This window comes from Hakea prostrata, chromosome 4 (assembly GCF_041222555.1).
Source record: "Hakea prostrata isolate BN-2017 chromosome 4, UWA_Hpros_2, whole genome shotgun sequence".
Taxonomy (NCBI): domain Eukaryota; kingdom Viridiplantae; phylum Streptophyta; class Magnoliopsida; order Proteales; family Proteaceae; genus Hakea; species Hakea prostrata.
The window spans coordinates 10,934,324-10,957,078 of NC_142603.1; the positions used below are offsets into that span (position 1 = coordinate 10,934,324).

The 22,755-nt window shown below is 40.0% G+C and overlaps 1 protein-coding gene across 2 annotated transcripts in view; it reads right to left on the minus strand.

The window, feature by feature from the left end:
• PDR2 (phosphate deficiency response 2) overlaps positions 1-22,755 on the minus strand; it is a 51,557-nt gene that overhangs the window by 10,278 nt on the left and 18,524 nt on the right. For both annotated transcript variants that reach the window (XM_089152162.1, XM_089152161.1), the window contains 8 exons: positions 20,128-20,232; positions 19,888-19,998; positions 19,712-19,798; positions 18,349-18,531; positions 17,883-17,933; positions 17,673-17,798; positions 17,230-17,309; positions 13,750-13,858 (listed from right to left, as the gene is read on the minus strand). In XM_089152162.1, the coding sequence (XP_089008288.1) occupies positions 13,750-13,858; positions 17,230-17,309; positions 17,673-17,798; positions 17,883-17,933; positions 18,349-18,531; positions 19,712-19,798; positions 19,888-19,998; positions 20,128-20,232 (852 nt within the window). The remainder of the gene's footprint in view (positions 1-13,749; positions 13,859-17,229; positions 17,310-17,672; positions 17,799-17,882; positions 17,934-18,348; positions 18,532-19,711; positions 19,799-19,887; positions 19,999-20,127; positions 20,233-22,755) is intronic.

Sequence of the window (22,755 nt, forward strand, 5' to 3'; positions counted from 1 at the left end):
CAGCTTCCCAACCATATCTACAGTGGAGGTACCCCTGAACGTGGCAAACACCCAACAAGAATTCGGGTCTAAGGGCCGAGGTTGCCTGCAATGGTGCTACATATAAGCTAAGGTGAGGCGCCATGTGGGTTCAAAGAAAGGACAAGCAAAGAAAAGGTGGGAAGCTTTCTAGCGAGCAAGGAGCAGAGGATGCACTGGGGACAGACCGGGATATTAGGATACAGGAGAAGAGATTGGGTGGGGAGATAGTTGGAGAGGGCTCTCCATGTGGTGAAGGCTTACCTAAGGATATGGCCATCAAACCAAATTGAGGTGGCCCAGGGGACAGGGGAGCGGACGTGGATCCAAGCTAAGGAGGTTGAGAAGAGCCCATTAGTGCAGGGGAGCCAAGTGATTTAGTCTTAGCCAACACCAAAACCAAATCGGATCAACGGCAACGATGAAGCCGGTAAGGGCCACCAGGAGCCCAAGGAGATGAAGAGGGAGAGAGGGGCATTTCTAGGGATATCGGAAGAGTAGAGTGCTTAGCCACCTGCCACCTAGGAGCGCGTTCCAGCAAGACAACAAGGATTGATCCAAAAAGAGGAGGAGCTATCGACAACGTGGAGAGAGATGGCCGACGATGTAAGAGGTCAGAGAGTGACGAGATTCCCCCAAATTAGGGAGGGTTAAGGAGGGACCAAGGTGAACTAGAAGGAATCGCGCCTGAGATGGAGTCTTCCTCAGAGATGATTTTCTAAATGAGCTTGAGGAGGCCGGCTGATGTGAACTAGGATCTAGGGTTTGGCTGGATGATGTATGCCCTAGATTTAGGCTCACTCCACGATCCTCTTCTATAGAACCAGCAATCTTCTAGGGTTCAGAATACCCTATGGTTGAAGGGGATGGAATTTTATCACTTATGGTTTTGAAATTTTACAGTTTGAGAGGAATTAAGGTTTCTAGAGTTTTGGGAATTTAAGGGATATGGGGTTTCCTTGTGATAGGGATTGTGAAGGGATGATTTCCTATGGAAAAAGGTTAAGGTTAATGCTTTGTAGTTAGATATGCTTTTATGGATCTCAAAGATACAAAACCCATCCCATGAGAGATATGGATAAATTCCTTAAGATGGACACTTGAGTCTAGATGTCATAATGGGTTGAAACTTGGAAGATGGTAGGTAAATAACATAGAGATATGATTCCCCAAGTTTGGTGGGGTTTGGATCGCTAGATCAAAGATACTAAGGTTCTTGTTTCCAGGGTCTTGGGATGTACGAAAATTCAAAAAAATAATTATACCATGAATTCAGACAGTCAAAAGGGTAAAATTTGGATCTAAGGTCACTAGGATGGGGATAAGGTTCCCAAAGTTCGGGACATATCTAACTGTTAGAAGGGTGTACAGTTGACCTTGAAATTTGGTCTTCAGAAAAGTCTGAAAATTCAAGAAAATTAAACAGAAGGGTGCAATGGACGGATAGGGGAGAAGAGGAAACTAGAATGGGTTGCGGACGCAGTACTTAATTGTAGGGGAAGGAAAGTAGAAGATCTTTAACAAACACAGTCTCACAAACCCACCGCCCGCAGGCTACCCCCCAAGGGGAACCCACAACTAAAATGCTCTTCCTTCAATTTTTACCTTAACTCAATAATTCAAATCTGATTTGTCACAACCCAGAGTGGCTTATTTATAGCCTACATGAAGGAAGACATAAATGGACTCAAACTTCTAAAAAGAAAACGGACTTGAAATCTAACTTGCAAACTAATACTTAAAACTCCTACTTGACTTAAGACTTCAACTCAAACAAAGATTTTATCCATCTCACCCTAGAGGGGTCCAATTTGGAAGGTATGAGTAAATATGGAATTCTAACAAGAAGCATACAGCAAATAGGTGACTCCTAACCAAAATGGGACTATTACCACTTGTCCAATCGAAAAAACAAAAGGTAGATGTTGGATCCTAGTGGGGGTGGTTATGGTTCACCGAGCCCATGGGTGCATCTTTTGGGCTCAAAATCTTAGGTGCCCTACGGTTGCCAATCCAAGTTACATCAACGCAATGTTGTAATCTCTGATTCTCTAGATGCAAAGGCATCCCTTAGATTTGGGCTTGCAGACAGCTTTCCAACTAATAGGGTGGAGAAAACTGGTGGTTTCTTTTGCCCTTCCAAAGAAAGTTGTAGAAGAGGGACTCAATGGAGGTTAATTTTCGTCTTAATTGCTGATTAGTGTCTAATTTACTTGACAATTATGTCTTGTATCATTCAAAGATCCAAACTCAGTGAAGCCTACAATACCACATGTTTACAATCAACAAGGGTTCAACCTTTGTTACCAAGCATGGTGGGAGATCTCGGCGAGATCTCGCGAGATATCTCGCTATTTTGATATAGCGAGACGAGATGAGAGGCGAGATGGGAGATCTCGCCACATCTCACCAAGATCTCGCCATATCTCGCTGAGATCTCGCCTCTCTCTCGCTGCAACCACAAAAAATTGTCAGAAACATGATTTTTTGTCGGAATTTGTTGGGGATTCAACTTCTAAACATCTTTAAGACATTTAAAACATCAAATTATCATCATTCAAGCCTATTTCAACTAGATCTACAACAAAGGTAAGATTTTCCCCCAAATTTGAATTTTTTACAAATAGAATATTCTACAATGGGTGTGTGAGTGTAAATATATGTTAATTCACAAGCTTTGATCTAACTTTCATGGAAACCAATTTAATGTGACATTTAAACCTATATGTGACATACTATAGTGATGAGTTGATTTGGGAGTCATATGTGGCCACCGTTCAAAATCAGTTGATGCAGAATGCTGAGTGGTACTCTTGTTGTCTTGTAGTCTTGTAATCTTATTACTCACATACTTGTTGTGATTGTGATTGTGAACTTATGGATTATGATTTATGACTTACTAAAAGTCTAAAACTTCTTATGGTTGTAAAATTTTGAAGCCATTTAAGTTCTTTGATAGTTTGATGTGTAATGTATTTAATACTTTATAGTTGATAACATGAATTACTTGATATCTCTACATTTCGGTTTTACACATAAGGTTGACTTAGAAGACGTAGTTAGGGTTATTTTCTCACAATTCTAAGGCCACCAATGTGTTCAAAAGGCCTTAAATAAATTAAATACCAAATTTCAGCCCAACCGGGGCCCTAAAACCCACCAAGATGGGTCACCGAGATTACGCCAAAATTTTGGTTGATCTCGACCGAGATCTCGCCATCTCGGTAGAGATCTCTCTATTTTGGAGTGGTGAGATCTCGCTCGAGAGCGAGATCCCCCACCATGTTACCAAGCAAGGGTGCAAATTCAAATCACTAGATTGTGTAAGTGTGTGTCTTCAATTTGAAAGCTCTCACTTATATTAAAAGAAGCTTTCCTTGAAGTTTTGGAACCAACCATGTCGATTTGACTACCAAAACATTAATCCAAAAAAACCCCACCCACCGAACAAAAAAAGGCAACATTTCTTATAGAGAGCTCGAGATTTCATGGAGGGGGAACCCTAGAATCTAGGGGAACCTTCAAGGATTGATTACTAATCCTTAGAGTTAGTAATTTTCTATTTCCTTAGATGAATTTCAGAGTTAGGAAACTATTTTGAAAATTCTTCATGTGAAATAGTAAAATACGAGGGAATTGCAGCAGCTACTAATCTGATAAAAATGCAGATCAAACAACATATCAGCCCTAGGCTAACGAACACAACCAACAAGAATTACTAGGGAAATATGAGGATGGGACTATGGCATGGTAACCCTGATACGAGTACAAGTTTATCAAGAAACCAAGGAAAATAGTAATCAAGATCCAATTTCTAACATGGAAAGGCAGCACAGAAAAAAATGTAAGCAAAACAAGGATTAATGCAAATGTATCTGCTGCAAAAATAAAAATGGGATGAGAAATAACTAAAGATAGATAACAAGGAAAATAAATATACGTGTTGGTTCTGATGGGCTGCAAAACAATGGTTAAGGAAATAACAGTAATGAAACAAGGATAATGTATACATAGTGAGAACAAGGGAAACCAATAACAACTAAAACTATGGATGGAAGACAAATGACCACTAAAAATATTTTATGGGTAACAAAGAAACAAAGGAAAAGGAAAATGTGAAGAAACTTATAGTATCTAAAACTACGAATGGAGCGATCTTCTCCTTTGGCTTTGGTTTAAAGTTCCTAGTAGTTGAAAATGTGATTCCAAAGGGCAACTTTCACCTCCGCCTTCCGGCGTGTACTTCCTCCGCCTTCCGGCGTGACTGTTTTATATCTTGATCTTGTGTCCGGAGTATTTTCAATAGCTCCAATCTCCAAGTTTTTCTACTATCTGCATTACCCCCTCAGTTTTTTAACTTCTCAATGGCTTCTACTGGTCAAAAGACATCTTCATCTGGAATGCTAGTTCCTGTTAGAACTTCTGGACAGAGGGCTCCTTCTTCGCATAGCCAAGCTTCTACCCAGGTAGATACTCCTAGAGAGGATTATGGCTCAGAGGAATCGGACGATGAAATTACCTTGGATGCAGCGGATGAGGTAAGAGTGATTAAATCATGGGAGAATACTATTGCAGGCTGTGTAATGGAAGGAAGAAATTTCAGAAAACAGGCAATAACAGAGGGGCTTATTAGAGCATGGAACACCTGTCATAATGTGGAAGTTATAACACTGGAAGAAAGGAAATTCTTGTTTCAGTTTCAACACCCATTGGATAAAGAGAATGTCATGAAAGAGTGTCCGTGGACGGTTGGTGGGAATCTCATTGTTCTGGAACCGTGGAATGAGAAGAAAAACTGGGAGTTCAAATACTGCGATTTTTGGATTCAAATCCATAATGTTCCTACTGAGTTCTTGGATCCTATTATCGTGATGAAACTAGTAAGAAAGTTGGGGGAAACAAGCTCGGTTATGCTCATTGATGGGATGCAGTTTGGCACTAAAACTTCATACCTAAGAGCCAGAGTCCGCATAAATATCCAAAAATCCCTGCGAGTGCAAATTAGAGTGACAGGTTTTCAGGGGCCTCCTGTTGAAGCTATGGTTAAATATGAAAGGCTGCCATCATATTGTCCTTTCTGTGGAAAAATCGGTCACGAAGAAGATCGATGCATCAAGAAGTTCGAGGACCTTAAAGCTCATCGTGAAAGTCATGGTTGCAGCGAACTGAGCTTTTGCAGGGACAGACCAAACCCGAAATGTACTGGGGAAATCAGGGGATTGACTACCGATGCTCGGCTCATCAAAACGGCCAAAATCATTTTCTCTAAGCAATATTCTGTGGAAGATGAAGGGACTAGCTCTGAGTACCCCCTCGACCTTGGTAATCCGGAGGCCGGAGATATTGGTGCTGCTGAAACTCCAACGGGCGAGAGGGCGTACTCCGGGAAGGCGGAATTTTCGATGGAGAACAGAGCTGCAGGGTCCTCGACCAATGCTGGATTTCTTGACAGAGAAAGACGTTTGACTGATGGGAACAGACAGCTTCTTTGCCAATCTGATGATAGGTATGAAAAGCTACTTTCTGAAATCACCCCTTGTATTTTACCTCATTCATCAATGGCTTTGGCTGTTTCTACTCAGAAGGATAAAGCTGATTTCCAGCCTGATACAGAAATCCAAAATCAACTTCCTCAACCCATTCAAGAATACCTCAGGAACAGTCCAGATCACTCTCCTGCCATTATATCCCTGTTGAATCATCTGGCGAACGTTAACCTGTCTCAATCCATGGCCACAGAACTACCTAGGTCAACTTTCCCTCCTAGTTATACTTGAGATGCGAGTCTCTGCTCCCCTCTTTGTACCACTTCTCTTCCTTCGACGGGGCGTACATTGCAAATTGGCCATACCCTTTGTGGGCCTACCATCTCCCAAAACATTACCCACTCAAGCCCACCTGGTTTTATACCCATAATACCCAAGCCCACTGTCTCAACTATATTAAGCCCAAATCTACCTGTGTCTGAAATCAAACCAACTATTTCAACTACCTTAAGCCCAAACCAACCATCTATTGAGCCAGGGTACCCACCTCCTCTGAGTATTAGCAGAAGCATCTCTGCTCAACCCAGCTCCAGAAAAGAGAAGTAAGTTAAACGTTGCTGAGCCATCAAGAATCGTTTCTAAGAGCAGAAAGGGCCGCCCAAGGAAGAAACCAGTAGAGTTATCTGATTCTGCCGAACTCCAACTAGAAGAAATGGAGCATTTTTTATTGTCTGGACCCGTGGAGACTGGGGTTTATCAGTCCCATGGGGCCATATGAAAATCCTTAGCTGGAATTGCCAAGGTCTGGGGAGTACCAGGGCAATTCGGGCTCTAAAGAATCTCTCCATCTCTGTGTTACCGGATATCATGTTCTTAGCTGAAACCAAGAGTCAGCAGATTAAAATTTCAGAGTTGAGCAGAAAGCTTAAATTTGATGATTTCATATGTGTTAATGCTATAGGATCAGCTGGGGGTCTTGCATTGTTTTGGAGAAATGGGATTAGGATCAACTTCATTTCAGCGGATGAGCACATTGTGGATGTGGAAGTTATGGGTGAAGGCAAATCTTTCTTCATGACATGTGTGTATGGGGCTCCAGTTAGACAGCAGAGGCAAGGTGTATGGGATCAAATTATGAGAATCAGCAATCAGAAAATAGGTGCATGGTTATGCTTAGGTGATTTTAATAGCTATTTGAATTGGCATGAAAAGGAGGGTGGTAATAGAAAAGGTAGTAGGGACATCAAGCGATTTCAAGATATGGTTTCTCATTGTGGTCTAATGGACCTGGGAGCTCATGGGCCGTGCTTTACGTGGAATAATAGACGTAGAGGAGATGCTAATATTCGAATTAAGCTTGATAGAGTTCTGGCCAACGTTGAGTGGAATGTGTTATTTGAGGATGCAGCGGTTACCATTAAACCTGCCTATTGCTCAGATCATAATCCCGTATTATTGGATTCGGTAGGTGGCAAGGTTAGAGGCTCTCGCCCTTTTCGGTTTGAGGCCATGTGGATGAGACATCCTAGATGCAAAGAGGTGGCGGCTCGTGGGTGGAGGTCCAATGGTTCTAGGGAGAGATTGCATCCCTTTTGTCAAAAAGTGGAAAATTGTAAAAAAGAATATAAGAAGTGGAATAGGGAGGATTTTGGCATTGTTCAAGAGAAGATTAAGGAGCTGAAAATTCAGATTGAACTGATTCAAAAGAAGGATGATTATAAGAATTTTATGGATGAGGAGGAAAGGTTGAAGGATCTACTTGATGAGGAGCTTTGTAGAGAAGAGATGCTTTGGCATCAAAAATCTAGAATTGAATGGATCAAGTTGGGTGACAAGAACTCTGCTTTCTTTCATGCTTCTACAATTCAAAGAAGAAAAAAGAATAGAATCTTAAAGCTAAAGAAAGAGGATGGGTCTTGGACTGCCAATGAGAATCAACTTCATGATCTCTTGCTAGATCATTTTTGTGGTGCAGTAACATCTGAGGGCTTTTCTCAATCGGCTTTATCCCAAGTTCTGGATAGAGTACATCCTATGGTGGAGGAGGAGGTGAATGTTTTACTATGTAAAACCCCTGAGGATGATGAGATTCTCTCTACTTTGAAGTCATTGGGACCTTTAAAGTCCCCTGGACCAGATGGTTTTCCCCCATTATTTTATCAGAAATATTGGGATATCACCAATGAAGAGATATGCCAAAGTGTGAAAGAGTTTTTCGTAAGCGGTTCTATGCCAAAGGAGTTGAACAGAACCTTCGTGTGCTTGATTCCTAAATCCCCCAACCCAGAGGCTCCAGATCAATTTAGACCAATCAGTCTATGCGGGGTGGTGGTAAAGCTCATTTCTAAGATCTTTGCGGATAGGCTCAAGAACTCTCTCACAGATATTATTTCCCCATTTCAATCGGCATTTGTCCCTGGTAGGCTCATATCTGATAGTATTTACATGGCTCATGAAATTTTTCATTATGTGAAACATAGAAAGAAAGGAAAGAAAAAATTTCTTGCCATGAAAATGGATATGCGGAAGGCCTATGACAGACTTGAATGGCCCTTTATTAGAGCTACTTTGTTAAAACTGGGATTTTCTTTGAGATGGGTGAATTTGGTTATGGAATGCATCACTTCAGTTTCGTATTCTCTTCTTTTAAATGGGGTGGAGAAAGGTTCCTTTTGCCCCTCTCGAGGTATTCGGCAAGGTGACTCTCTCTCTCCCTTCATTTTCATTCTTGGCTCCCAGGTGCTCAGTTCTTTACTGAAAGAGGCGGAAAATCATGATCTAATTAAAGGAATAAGGGTGAAAAACCGAGCTCCTCGATTTCACATTTGCTTGTTTGCTGATGATTGTCTTATGTTTTCTGAAGTTAATCTCCAACAGATCAACCACCTCAAGGCAAGCCTGGATCTTTACTGCCGTGCCAGTGGTCAAGAAGTTAATGAAAGTAAATCTTCTTGTACTTTCAGTCCCAATACTCCTCTTCGGTTTAGGAGATGGATTGCGAGAAGTCTGAAGATTAAATATGGAGATGGCCCTGCGAAGTATCTTGGACTTCCATACGACTTTGGAGTCAAGAAATCTGATTTATTCAGAGAAGTAGGGGAAAAAATCAAAAAGAAGACCCATGGTTGGAAGGCTAAATTATTGTCTCAAGCGGGACGTGAGGTTCTCATCAAATCAAGTTGCTTCGCTATGTCTTCTTACTCTGGATCTCACTTTCTCCTTCCGACTTCGTTACATAATGAAACAAGGAAGACAATCTCAAACTTCTACTGGGGGCAGAAAGAAGAGGAAAGAAAGATCCATTGGATGTCTTGGACCAGGCTATGCAAATCCAAGAGTAAAGGAGGATTGGGGCTTCGGGATCCTGTGTTACATAACTGGGCACTACTCTCGAAGGTGGCTTGGCGGCTTTGGACTCAGCCTGAATCTCCTTGGGCAAAATTTATGAAAGCTGTATACTTTCCTAATTGTAATTTCTTGGATGCTCATAGAGGAGCATCAGCTTCGTGGGCGTGGCAAAGCATTTTGAAAGGAAGAGAAGTTCTTATGGCATGTTTAATATCGATAATTGGTAATGGGTTGAGCACACCTATATGGAGTTCAAATTGGGTTCCCAGTCTACCTAATTTCAGAGTATCATCAGATAAACCCAGTTGGTGTTCTATTCAATGGGTAGCTGAGCTAATTGATCCCATCACAGGTTCTTGGAATAGGCCTTTACTATACCAATTGTTTACATCTCAGGAAGCTATGGCTATTCAGAAAATTCAATTAGGGAGATTACCAACAGAAGATAAAATCGTTTGGGGTGGAGCTGCTAATGGAGTATTCTCAGTGAAGAGTGCATATCATCTATTATGCAATAATAGGGATGCTCGAACTTCACTCTCTCCTTCAACATCTCGGAGGCATAAGTGGGAAGAGGTATATCCAAAGACTTGGAAGTTGATCTGGAAAGCTCAGTGCTATCCAAAAATACAAACCTTTGTATGGAAGGCATTGAATCAGGCGATTGCTACAGGGGAAAACTTGCAAATAAGACAGGTTAAGATTGATCCTACCTGTGGAAGATGTTGCAAAGGGTTTGAATCTATTGATCACATTCTTTTTGATTGTGAGTCGTCGAGAGCAATCTGGTTTGGAATGGGTATTTCGAATATCATTGAAACCAACAATCAGAGGTCCCTGATTCAGATCTTGAACAGATGGGAGAGCCTGAAATTTCCAGATAAAAAAACAAACAGGGAAGTTCTAAGTCTTTTCTTGTTTACCTGTTGGTCAATTTGGTTAGCAAGGAACGACCTTAGCTTTAAAGGTTCGCTATGGAAGCCGGATCGCATTGTTGAGAGAGCTTGGAAAACGTATACGGATTTCTGGAATTCTCTAGGGCCGGTGTGCCTTCCCTCTGTGACCGTGCTCAGGTACTGGACTCCTCCGATTGAAGGAAGGTTGAAGATGAACACTGATTTCTCTATGGCAGATGACGAAAGCACAGCTGGTTTGGGGTTCGTGCTCAGGGATTCAAACGGTTATTGCCTCTCTGCCATCTCAATCCCTGTTGAATGCTCCAACATCTTCACGGGCGAAGCTTTGGCTTTAAGGGAGGCGATCTCGTGGTGTTTAAATGCAGGGTTCAAGAATGTTGTGTTTGAATGTGATTCTCAGAGGCTCACACATTGCTTTGTGGATCCTTTCATTCCCGTGGAGTCAGATGCTTATCGGGTGGTGGAGGACATTCGCCAACTTCTTTCCTGTGAACCGTCTTGGTCGGTTCATTTTGTTTCTAGATGGGCTAACTCGGTAGCCGATTATCTAGCTAGGAAGGCCCTGTCCTTGGCAAGTAGGACGGTCTGGCCTAATTCCATTCCTTGGCTTCTTGAAGCTTGTAATCAGGATGTCTTGGCTTTTTCTTGCCACTCTTCTAATTAAAGTTTCGGTTACCAAAAAAAAAAAAAAAAAAAAAAGGAAAAAAAAAAAAAAAAAAAAAAAAAAAGAGGGAAAAAAAAGAAAAAAAAAAAGAAGGAAAGGAAAAGAAAGGGGGGGGGGGGGAAGGGGAAAAAAAAAAAAAAAGGGGGGGGGGCAGCAACACAGCAGGGAGGAGGAAGGAAAGAAAAAAAGAAAAAAAAAAAAAAAAGGGGGGGGGGGGGGGCCCCCGGGAGAGAGAAGGGGGGAAAAAAAAAAAAAAAAAAAAAAAAAAACCCAATGGGATCTGCAGGACACAGAAAGAAAGTGAAGGAACAGAATAAAGAACCAAAGAGGGAAGAAAGAAAGGCGAAAGTTCCGGCAATGAACAATGCGCCACCAGCTAGCTCTGCTAGTCAATTTCAGCTAGAGGAAAATCATTTCATGGCATTGTCAGAGGAGATTGACCTCGAACATAGCCTTTCCCTGCAAACCCCCTTCTGAGTACCCCCTGCTACAAACCTACCAGATTAAGCTCTCTCAAGGGATCCCATGACCCAGAACCTGCTGAACCTATCAACCCTAAGCTCTCTACCACCATAAACCTAACCGTATGCCACATGCAGTAGTGCTCTCTCTAGTCCTCTTCCACCTTCCTCTCCTGCCAAGTAATGCTTCTTCCTCTGAATCTCGACCTGGAATTGAATCATCCATTCTTGTGTACATCCTCTGCTTGACCCCCTTCTCCCTCATCCCTGTGGGTCCCTCCACTCATCCCCCAGTTTTCTCATCCTCCTATGCCATTTTCTCCCTCACCCCACACAACGCCGCCTCATTAAACCTCCTCTCCTTCATGTCTCTCTTCTTCATTTCCTACAGGCCCTAAACCTCCCCAGTAGACTTCAAATCTTCCCTGCTCCTCTTTGGCCTAGCCAAGCCCACATAAACTCTCCCCCCACCTTGCACACTCCCCACACCACCCCTTTTGCCAGCCGAAGACATCCCGCTGCTTAAACTTTCTCACAATCTCCCCCCCCCTTCTCTTCTCTCCCCTCTCACCCCTTTTACCAACTAGAACCCATCCTTTTACCCCCTCAGCCCATCCCATCCAACCTATTACCCCCTCACCCCTCCCCTTAGGCCCAACTCAACCCTCCTATCCCTCCTCCCTCATGCCCAACCCAATCCGCCTATCCTCCCTCTCAGGCCAACCCTCTTTACCCCCTCCTCTTGACCCACCCCCAGCCTCCTTTAATCCCTTTGGCCCATCCTAGTTCCCAACCCCTTCCCTCTCCCTCCCCTTCCTGCTCCCAACCAGCCCTCCAATCCCCCGTCCCTCTGCCCAATACCTCCACTCTCCCCCTACCCAGCCTACCTTCCCCCTACCCCACCTAGTGCCTGTCTATCTTTCAACCTCTCTCCTTGCCTCTCCAGCCCCCTCCCTCCCCCAACCATCTTTGGCCCCCTCCACCCTCTGATTCCTCTACCTTCCTGCAAGGGTTCTCCATCCCGCTTCTCCCTCCTCACCCCACTCTTTTGATCACTTCTTCCTCTTTTCCTGCCACTCCAGTCTTGGAGACATCCAATTTTCTCTAGACATTGGCTACCCCCTTCTCCATCTCGTGCTCCCCTCCCCCCCCCCCTTTTTCTTGATTATAGGCAGCTTGCTTGTAGCAATATATACCTTCCCTTGTTGTGCGAGGACGCCGGCCCTACCTCAACGTTTGCCTCTTATAGTGATGGTTGCAGGAGAAGCAACCATATTCCCAAGGAGTGTTACCAAATTCATGGAGACTTCCATGTTGATTCTAAGTCTCCTAGGAAGAAGAAAAAGAATAGGACCAAAAACTAAGTCTTATTGTTCCCTAGTTTGTATAAGCTATTTTCTTTCATTGCTCTCCCTTTAGCTTTGTTTTAAGGCTTGGTGCCTTCTGTTGAACTTCTGTTTTCTTCTTTATAGGCTGGGCTCCACCCTTAATTTGTATTCCCCCTCCCCCTTTTTCGTTTTTTTCTTCCCTTTGGTTAATAAATATATTTATTCATCCAAAAAATAAAAAGAAATTTGTGAATACTTTGCCTTGAATGGCTGTTTCAAATGGTACTTTTAGCAATGGAAAGCTCTTTCTTTTTTTTATAAAAATAAAGTATTATACTTGTCTCATTCAAATAACTAAATTGATGAATCCAATGTCTTCTGGTCCATCCTCATCTTCTCAAGACCATAGTCCATACAGTGTATCTCCCCTCAAGACCATATGTGTGTGTGTGTGTGTGCGGTGTGCGGGGTCTGCGTGAATTTTATAAAATAAGGTTCACAATTTTCCAGCACGGGCTTAAGCCACTTTCTAGCATTGGTTTAAGTCTTCTACTAGACCAGTAATTAAAAAGCATAATACAAAGAACAATTAATTAAAGAGCACTTTATCGCACCAAGAAAATCTAACCAGCAGAGATCTTCAATCAAACACATCCCTATGGGTTATTGCTAAGGAGGAGTGGGGGAACAAAGGAAAATTTTTGTCTCCCCTACACTGGGGCTCTATTTACTCTCACTCCCCTCTCGAAAGTCTCACCCCTGATTCCCAAAAAATTGAACTATTATCTCTCGTCTTCCCTGATATTTCAAAATGGCCAAATTCCCTTTGTTTTTACCTCTTTAATCTATTTTGTCAATTCTTTTATTTGAGTTTCTTTGTTTTCTTTTTCTTTTTCTTTTTCTCCCTCTTTTATAAGAATCCATTATGTGTGATTAGATGTATTTCTTTTATATATTTTTTTTCTTTCTTCCTCTTTTATAGAGAACTTATATTTTTTTTTCTTTCTCCCTTTTTTCATAGGAATCTATTAAATGTGATTAGACGTAATTTTTCTTTCTTCCTCCATCTTTTATTAGAATCTATTAAACATGATAAGATGTATCTTTTTTATTTCTCATCTATTTTATACGAATCTATCTAAAGAGAGGGGGGGAAAATTTAAAAAAACATACATGAAAGAGGGTGGGGAAATAATAATAAAAATACACCCAATCATATATAACAGATTCCTATAAAAAAAAATGGGGGGGCAAAATGAGGGGGAACAAGTCAAAGAAATGAGTTAATCTTTTGAAAGGGGCGCAAATAAAGGGTGATTTGGCCATTTTGAAATATCAAGGGAGAAGGAGAGGTAACAGTTTACATTTTAGGGCGAATCAGAAGTGAAACTTTTGAGAAGAGAGTAAAAATAAATAGAGAATAACCACAGGGGAGACCCAGAAAGTTTCCAAAAAGAAAGTCGAATTTAGCACTGGAAACAAGTGATATTTACAAACATGTATTAAAACTGCATACAAACAACAAACCTTCACAAAAGCTAAAAATTCCTCCTGGACACGTACAACAACTGACATTCTCTTCAAGTGAGAAGAAAAATGATGTCTTTGAATAATCTGCACAGCTTGGCCACCCCCCCTGCAAGACCAGAGAAGACAAATATTACATACAACTATACAAGATAGTTCCAAGCAGTACACTATCTATAATAATGGGAAAAGCAGTTTGTATCAAGCTGTCAGCATGAGCCATGAGGTTGAAGACAACCAGGTTGCTATTTCAATTTCTTTCCCCTTCACTTTGCATTTTAGTACCCACCATCTTTGTCTTATAGTTGCTTCTAAATTTGCCCTCCCATCTCTAACATAAGTCAGATTCCTCTGTTCTGCACATTTGTTTTATTTTAGAATTCCAGTAATTACCAAACCTTCATTAATTAAATCCTATTGTTAATAATCCAATAAATGGTTTCTGAACCCCGGATCTGCATCACTAAACTATGGGTAATAAGGTCGCATACAGGGTTATTTAGATTGTTCTTTTACCTGGTTTATTTTAAGTTTTCATCGCTTAGTTCAGTTGAACCAATTCTATGTGGTTCAATTTAAGTTGCAAATAATTGTTCCAGTGGGGCTAGATTAGGTTTCTAGTCGAGTACCATTCTGAGTCTTTTGGAGGAGGAACTATACATGTGATTCTACGGTAACCTATTTCCACAAATACTTTTTTTTATTCTGGGAAGGGATTCCAAAGTTGAATACAAAAGTAATGAATGCAATCCTTGCACCACAGCACAGTTGGGTATTTCCATATTGGGGAGATAAGTTGGCCCCAAACCTAACAGGACAAATGACAGCATATTATTATGCTTCTTGCAGAAAGGGGAACTGGTTTTTTCAGACTTGGTTGTGTTGTCCTTGCTGATGCAAAGATGAACGCCATTGTAATACGCAAACAACCCTGCAGAACTGCAGTAGCAAAGAATTCAAATGCTAAAGTCCAAACCTTGCTAAGAAGTTCATGATTAGAAGCAAGACAGCTGCCGTTTGATACAAAATGTGCTATACTACATTAAAGACTGGTACAGGGCAAGTGTGATCATGGATGCGGCAGCCATCTATCTTTGGTTTTTAGCACCTCCTTTTATTTTTCAGCTGGTTTTTAAAGGACAACTAAAGTTTGCACATACAAATTGGTTACAGAATAGTCTCTCTCTTTTTCCCCTTTTTTTGGCAAACGCTACAGAATAGTCAATCCAAAGAAAAAGAAGAGATAAGAGTCCAAAGTAAGGGGGATAAGCATAGTTCGAAGTCTCACAAGATCTCCTTTTTCTGAGACCTCGAGACAAGATCTCAGGCCAAACAAGATGATCCCAGAAAAATACAAGATCTAGGCCAAGATCTCGATCAACTCGAGATCTTGGTTTGAGATCCTCATATCTCACAAGGTCTCAGCTCAACCCAGTCTCTAAGTATAGTAGTATACCATATCTCAGTTGAGACATGTCGAGATATCTCGATCTCGACCTATCTCAACACTCCTGCCTTTCCTGGTTATGGTGTTTTGGCTGGATTTTTTGCCCAAAAGTTGGTCAGATCTCTTCCTAGGGTGCATCAACAAGCTATTTAGCCCATCTAGAACAAAGGTATACAGAATTTGAACCAATCTTGAAGCAAGGTGAGTGTTCTTCCAAAACTTCGGTTTTTTTCCCCTCAAAAACTATGCTCTACATTGATGGAGGTGGTGCTGGTGGCGAAGAAGTTAAAGGAGTTGCTTAGTCATTGATTTTACTCTCGTACTCTCATGGTGGAACTTATAAGTACACCAATGTTGGAATGTGAAATTGTGAACATAACATGTTTGAAGTACTATTTGACTTTAAACTTTTACGTTTTCATTTCTGATAAGCATGTATTTATCATTATTTATTTTATTTAATTTTCCATACTTAGTTAATTAAAAGAGAGCTAATTGTGTAATTTTGTCTTTTTCAGGAATAAGGTGATTTTGGTTATTACAGATAATGTGGAGTAAAGTTGGCAAATATATTAGAGAATTTTAATTAAAATAAAATCACTGGATTCAATCTTGCTACCCAAGAAATCATGAAAGCTGATATCTAACTTAATTAATGCAAGGAGAGCACTAATCTTAGCCAAATTGGAAACAGGTGGAGGTCCAAGGAACAAATTGGTAATAAGATCTGAAAATCGGGTAAACTGACCCACCTTGAGTATTTTGTGCATATCTCTCTCGTATGAACTCGGATTGTGGTGATTCAAGATGCTATGGAAAGATAACGACAATATCTACAACTTTCTAGTTTTGAGTTTTTCCAGAATTCGAACACATAAAGGTTGAAGGTATGGGTAAAGAGGACGAATTCATTATGCGCAGGTAAGAGAAGAGGAAGACGGCGAACGCGGAGGCTCTCATCTCTCTCTAAATTTTATCTTTATTTGTTATAATGAGTAGCTAGTTCCTTTTCTTTGGGATGTAGATGAACCATTGCTTATTTCATTAATTTAATTGTTCTATATATTCTAGTTGATTGTGTTTGAGTCTGGCCAAAGATGTTCTATAGCTAAGCAAACTAAGTGTGCCAAACTTCGGCAAAGGACGATAGTCTTGCAAAGATAAGGCATATCTAGGAAAGACCATCCATTGTTAAGAAGCGTAGAGTTATATCAGTTAGTGAAAAGCATTGGGGATTCGAAATCCCAAAAATCTTCACGTATTCATAGTTAAAATTTTTGCATTGATTAATAGATTTAATTTAAAATTAGGTTTTGTTGAATTCAATCTCAGTAACTTAGCCTTTTAGTTCCCCATAGTTCGACCCCGTACTTTCTACTAGCTAGAATAGTATAGGATTTTATTTTTGATTGGTTGGCGACACGATCAATTTATCTAAAGTAATTGTTGTTATCTCAAGTTTTACAAGTCTGCATATTCATTCCTTCAGTGTATCGGTTTCAAAGTAAAGGCCGAGTTGGAACTCATATATACACATGTTTCCTCACAAATCTAAAGCCATCATTGAGTTTAGAAGGCCAAAAATAGACTATACCAAAGTCTTGCCCAAACTAAGCACTAATACCCACTAAGATGGGACCTCGAGTTGTGTTTTATAAGTATGCATATTCATTCCTTCGGTGTATCGGTTTCAAAGTAAAGGCCGAGTTGGAACTCATATATACACATGTTTCCTCACAAATCTAAAGCCATCATTGAGTTTAGAAGGCCAAAAATAGACTATACCAAAGTCTTGTCCAAACTAAGCACTAATACCCACTAAGATGGGCCCTCGAGTTTACCGAGGATTTTTACCAGATCTTGGCCGAGGTTTCGTCAGATCTCTGTTTTTTGAGAGACCGAGATCCCTATCAAGATCAAGATCTCAAACCATGGGGATAACATCTCAAGAGTGAAACCATAAGAACTACTAAATTTTGGTGCTTCATACAAATATAACTAGAGGACTAATTTCAAATTGTATTATAACTTACTTTTTGGGCATAGCCTTCTCATCAGATGTATAAGACCAATCAACTCCTTTAAGTGCTGCCTTTTCAAGAGGATCACCAACCTACCAAAAAAGAAGAATTTAAACAATCTTTTGGAGATATAGACTTTTCTAAACCAGCAGATGAAATCTGCAGAGATGAAACAGAAACTTGAGGAAGATCTCAGGCACTACATACAGACTCAGTGCAGTGCCACGAGTATCAAAATTCAGTAAATATCTTCTTGCACTGGCTCAGTTTCTATACCACAGCTCTTTCATTTCATCTACGGTCTAGTAATCAAAATCAGCATTTAAAAGAAGTAAAAGCTTTCTATTTGGTAGAATGGCATCTTGCTTGGTAGTGTTGCAGGGTTAAATGAGTTGCAAAAGCAATATGAAGTTAGTAGACATTGTTTCATCCCTGGAAACTAAATTCTAGTGTACCAGCTTGTAGTCAACAAACACCAAGGCATGACAAGCAGCAAGAATTTCCACTGTTCTAACAGGCACATTAGTCATATCTGACTGTAAGTCCATAGTGTCTGTCAGTCCATCTACTCCACGGAACTCCTGAAAGGTACCCACGCAGAATCATAAGCTATATGAAAGACAAAAAATGAATAGAAAGCAGGCCCACCCTTGCAACAGCCGTACCATGTCATCTGATGTGAGAGTTCCTGTCTTGTCAAAACAACAAATATCAACCTGCAGAGAAGAGATGCTTCACAGTATAAGATGCATAGCTTCCAGATGAACTTCAAGGCCACATGGAAGTTTCATTACTTAACACACTGTATTCTTATAAAGCTGCAAACACCTAACCATCTTTGAGAGGGGAAGGGGGAACAGAAAATAAGGGACAGGTCTCTCTCCTCATTGTTTGGGATATCAGCTGCTTGACCTAAGAAGATAGCTCAGAATCTTAGCATTACGTAATTATATGGTTTATTGGCAGTTCCCACATCCAAGTTTTGGCAGTTGAAGCAGAAATAATCACTTCACAGAAGTGTAGGTGTGCTAAGTATAACATATGAACTGGAAAATGATATCCAAAAGGCATCAGATTGTGTAGAATGCACAAAAGAACTGGCATCAACCATTCAACCCACTGACTACTGACCTTCCCAGCGAAGGGAATTCGAAATGGTTCGGTACAGAATATCCCACGTCGTGCTAATGCAATTAGAGATGTATTAACAGCAATTGATAGCTCCATTGGCAACTCAGGTGGAATGACAGAGGTAATAATCAAGGAACAACTCAAGAAAAGCTTGTATCTGCTCCTTGTCGGATCTTCTAACCCCTGCATCAAAGATGAAATCATTTATCATGCAGGAGGGAAATAAAAATAGCATACTAACACAAGCAGCCCAACATCATGAAATAACATGAGTGGGAATGCAAAAAAGAAACAGTACAACAATACAAACAATGCATTTTGTAAGAACAAATCTCCTTTACATGGCTCTTGCCATCAAGAGACACATGGTCTCCGATGAACACATTAACCCAGGACCGGACTGACTGATATTAAACAACTGGAGTAGCCACATATCGAATTTAAAGCCTCATCTGAACCACAAGGCCTAATGGCCTATCATATTGAACTTTTAAATTTCACTCCCATATTCAGCTGTGAGGTTGACTTTCCAATCAATGTTTTCTTGGGATAGCTAATTTTTTATTTGAAGAAACAGAGGGATAGAAGGGGTATCCTAGACCTCACTTTAATTACATTCCCAGTCCAAATCATGATTCTCACCATGTAAGAGACTCTTCTGGGGTTGCTTCTAATAGCAAAATTCAGAACTGACAGATCTTTGCAACTTTATTTTTACATATGTTGAAGCCCAACAGACTTGCACTAGATATATGACTATATGAGTAGAAAATGATGGCTCAGAAATTGTCCATAATTTTCAAATGCCAATTCTACTGCCACACTATGGATACACTCCAGGTGGACAAGGAATGGCTTCCTTGCTAAACAAGGGAATCACTACCTAATGACAATGATAACTACAATGATGACAATAAGATGAAAATCCATGTCACAAGGATCATGATTACAATAAGGGGAAAAAAATCAACACAACTACAACAGTGAAATATTTGTGGGTTCAAGACTTCAAGTGATATAATGACTGACAGAACTTAACAACCATCTCATTGGTTAACTTTCAGCTCAAAATGAATACGAGTAACTTAAAACCAAGTCAGAAGCAACACAAATTACAGAAATGCCACAAGAAACCAAAATAATAATGGCAATCTTGTATTTTGTGAAACTTCAGCTCATTAAATTCCCTCATAAAATACACTTCGCATGGACCTATTTGCTCTGCTTGAAATTCTGCCAAGTGATATGAAGATGTGATGTTGCCATGAAAAGAAAGCTCACAAAGGCTAGTTAGTTTTTCCCCTCCAAAAGAAAATTTGATGGAGACAAGAGATGAGATAAATTCCAAAAGCAATGAAGATACCTTCTTAAGTACATAACCAGCAGCAATGATTGCAAATATTACTAGGAACAAAATGAACAACCCACTTTCCCAGCTATTAGCAGTAACCTGAAAAAAAAATGGATGAGAATGTTATTGTGTGTAATTAAAGGAATTGTTTTCCAAAATTACTAACTCTTGGATTAGAAATAATTTACCCTTTCAGTAGAAAATAATATTGTCCGCATTAGTTTGCCTTGGCTAGTCTCAAATCCAGTTCGCAGTACAATTGCCAAGCATCCTCCATTAGGAGTTTTTAGGTGAGAGGACTGACTCCAAAAAATAAACAGCAACTAGTGAGAATTTGAGGATGCTGAAACAAGGTTGCATGTAATAGCAATAGCAACAACAACAATAGTGATGATATTCAGTTACTTCCACTAGTTGAAGCAAACTACCTTATCTGGAGTATGCTGCAATATCTTTGTGCCACCAAAGAGCAAATGACTTTTGTCTCGCTTAGCTGATAACTTCTCTTCTAATCCCCTACCCACAATTGAGACCTGAAGAAACAATCAGTTCCACCTAGTTATAATTTATAAGTAGAACCAGATTTTTTTTATAAAGCAAACCTGCCTTGCAACTAAACGTTGATAAAATAGAAAATGAGTAGGGAGAAGAAGGAATTCCAGAACACACGAGACAGCCACGCATGGTAGGTGGAATTAATTGAAGCAACCAAGCAACTCGCCAATAATTTGGAATAAGTCAATGAAGTAGCACCCAATCTTTGTGAAACCCAAAAAATCAGGGGAAAAAACAAGAGAGAATATCCTTGCAAAGCCAAATAGGAAAGTATTCAACATTTTAGCCTTTATAATGCATGTATAAGAAAAAACTTACCAAGTAGACACCTTGACAATCTCATTCTAATTTAATGGTTGGTATATATCTATAGATACCTTTCCTTTCTTTAATCTAATGATATGTATAGATCCCTGAGAGAGAGGATTACCCTGCTTAAAAGAACTATGCATCTAGAAATAAAAATCCCATTACAGACTACCACCCCTTCAATAAGTAAGTCGTAACATCCTGATACAACTCAGAACTGTACAGACTTGCTCTCATAGGATTAATAAATAAAAACCTTTTGAATGGCACAAATTACATAATAGACAAGTTTTAACCACCCAAAACTAACCCTACAGGAAAGTGACAGACTGCCTAAGTAAGCGAGGGCAGCAGTAGTTGCCAAATCTTCGACAGGTAAGTGGACAACTGTGAGGACCAAAGAGTTCATCTGCAGCTACTTAAACTTCTATTTCTTATCATCAATTTGTATCTCTTTTGTCCTTACCTTCCATCCTTATCACCAATTTCAGTTGATTTTCCTGTACTGACCAGACCCATAGATATCTACAGAATTGTTGATTTCACCCAATACCAAATTTCAATTTGATTCTCTCCCTATGATTGAAGAGACCTAAACTTTTTTTTTATAGAAGTGTTTTCATTGAAACGGTCTGCATTATGGAAAGCAAGTGTCATCATCATTAGGTCTTTTCCCAATTATTTCTGATGACACTAGTTCCCGTCCATTATAAACATTCATAAGGATCCACATTCTGTTCCAAGTAGAATATGAAGAAAAATATGGATTATCCAATAATCCATAAGGCTGCGTTTGTTTGGAAAGGTGAGGTGGGAAAAAGGAGTGGGGGGAAAAAAAAAAACATGTGGGCCCCATGTATAGTGGGGTGAGGGAGAAGGAAAGGAAAGGAAAGGGTTTTGTGGAAAAGTGATGGTGGTGGGTCCCACTTTTTACTTTTCCAAAATTTTCCACAAAATCCCACCAAATTTGTGGGGTGGGAAAGTTGGGCTGCCACATCACCAAACAAGTTTCCTTGATTCAAAGAAGCTTATCTGTCACTTTCCCACCCCAAGCAACCAAACAATCTACAATTTTGGGATTTAAAGGGAAAAGTAAGAAATCTACACTTTTTTCAAGAATTTTCCCACCCCACTTTTATTCTAGCAAACAAACGCAGCCTAAGATAAATTTTGTAAACACAATCCATGAAAGTGAGACATGAAATACTATATAAAACAGTAAAACCCATGAAAATCAGGGGAAGACCAATATCCTCATCTTGTGGGGACACAATAAAATGTGTCATATATAGTCTCGTGATACGAGGCTTTTCCCTTCCTCTTCATGCTTCTACATTGGCTAAGAACCACGTAACAACTCGCTCCTTTCATCTTTTCAAATTCAACATAGGCCACACAATCCATTCTCACATCCATGGAAGAAAATTCGATCGAAATGGTCGAAATTTCGACCGAAATGCCTGCAAAAATCCAAATCGAAACGAAATGTAGTAGTAGGCACGAAATGTATCCATATCGTTTCGTATCGACCATTTCGACCGAAATTTCGACCATTTCGACCAAAATTTCGACATATCAGCATTCCAACTTGTTTTTCCTTAGCTTTTGTTGATTTCTATCCCATTTTCACCTAATTTTCACTACTCCTTTGCCTTCAAACACCACTTTTGCTCATTTTTTGCCTCCAAACACCTCCTAAGCCACAACAGCTACAAAGGAAACTCCAGCAACACTAGAATATGAAGCATGAGCCACACCCAACAGTTCCAAACTTCCCCTTTTTTATTTTTGTTTTGTTTATGCCTTAAATGATCTTGTATTGCCTTGAAATTAATATATGTTTAGCCTAGGACTATGATCTATAATTGTGTTTTGTTAAACTTATCTTTTTATTATTTGCTACCATTTTTTCATTTTTTTATTTTAATAATTATTTTCTAAAATTATGTATTTTTATTTTATGTATATATGATATATAGGCTTTAGCTTAATATATTTGAGACACCATCACTTGATCTAGTCGGTCATTTTATTTTGTTGACTTGTTGTATATGTAACCATTCTACCAAACAATTCATGTATGTTTTTGATTCTATGCATGTATGCAATACAGTTTGCACTTGTCGGAACCAGTCATTTGTTAGTATACTTGAATGATAAATTTTCAATAGTTTTGTTTTTTACAAAATACT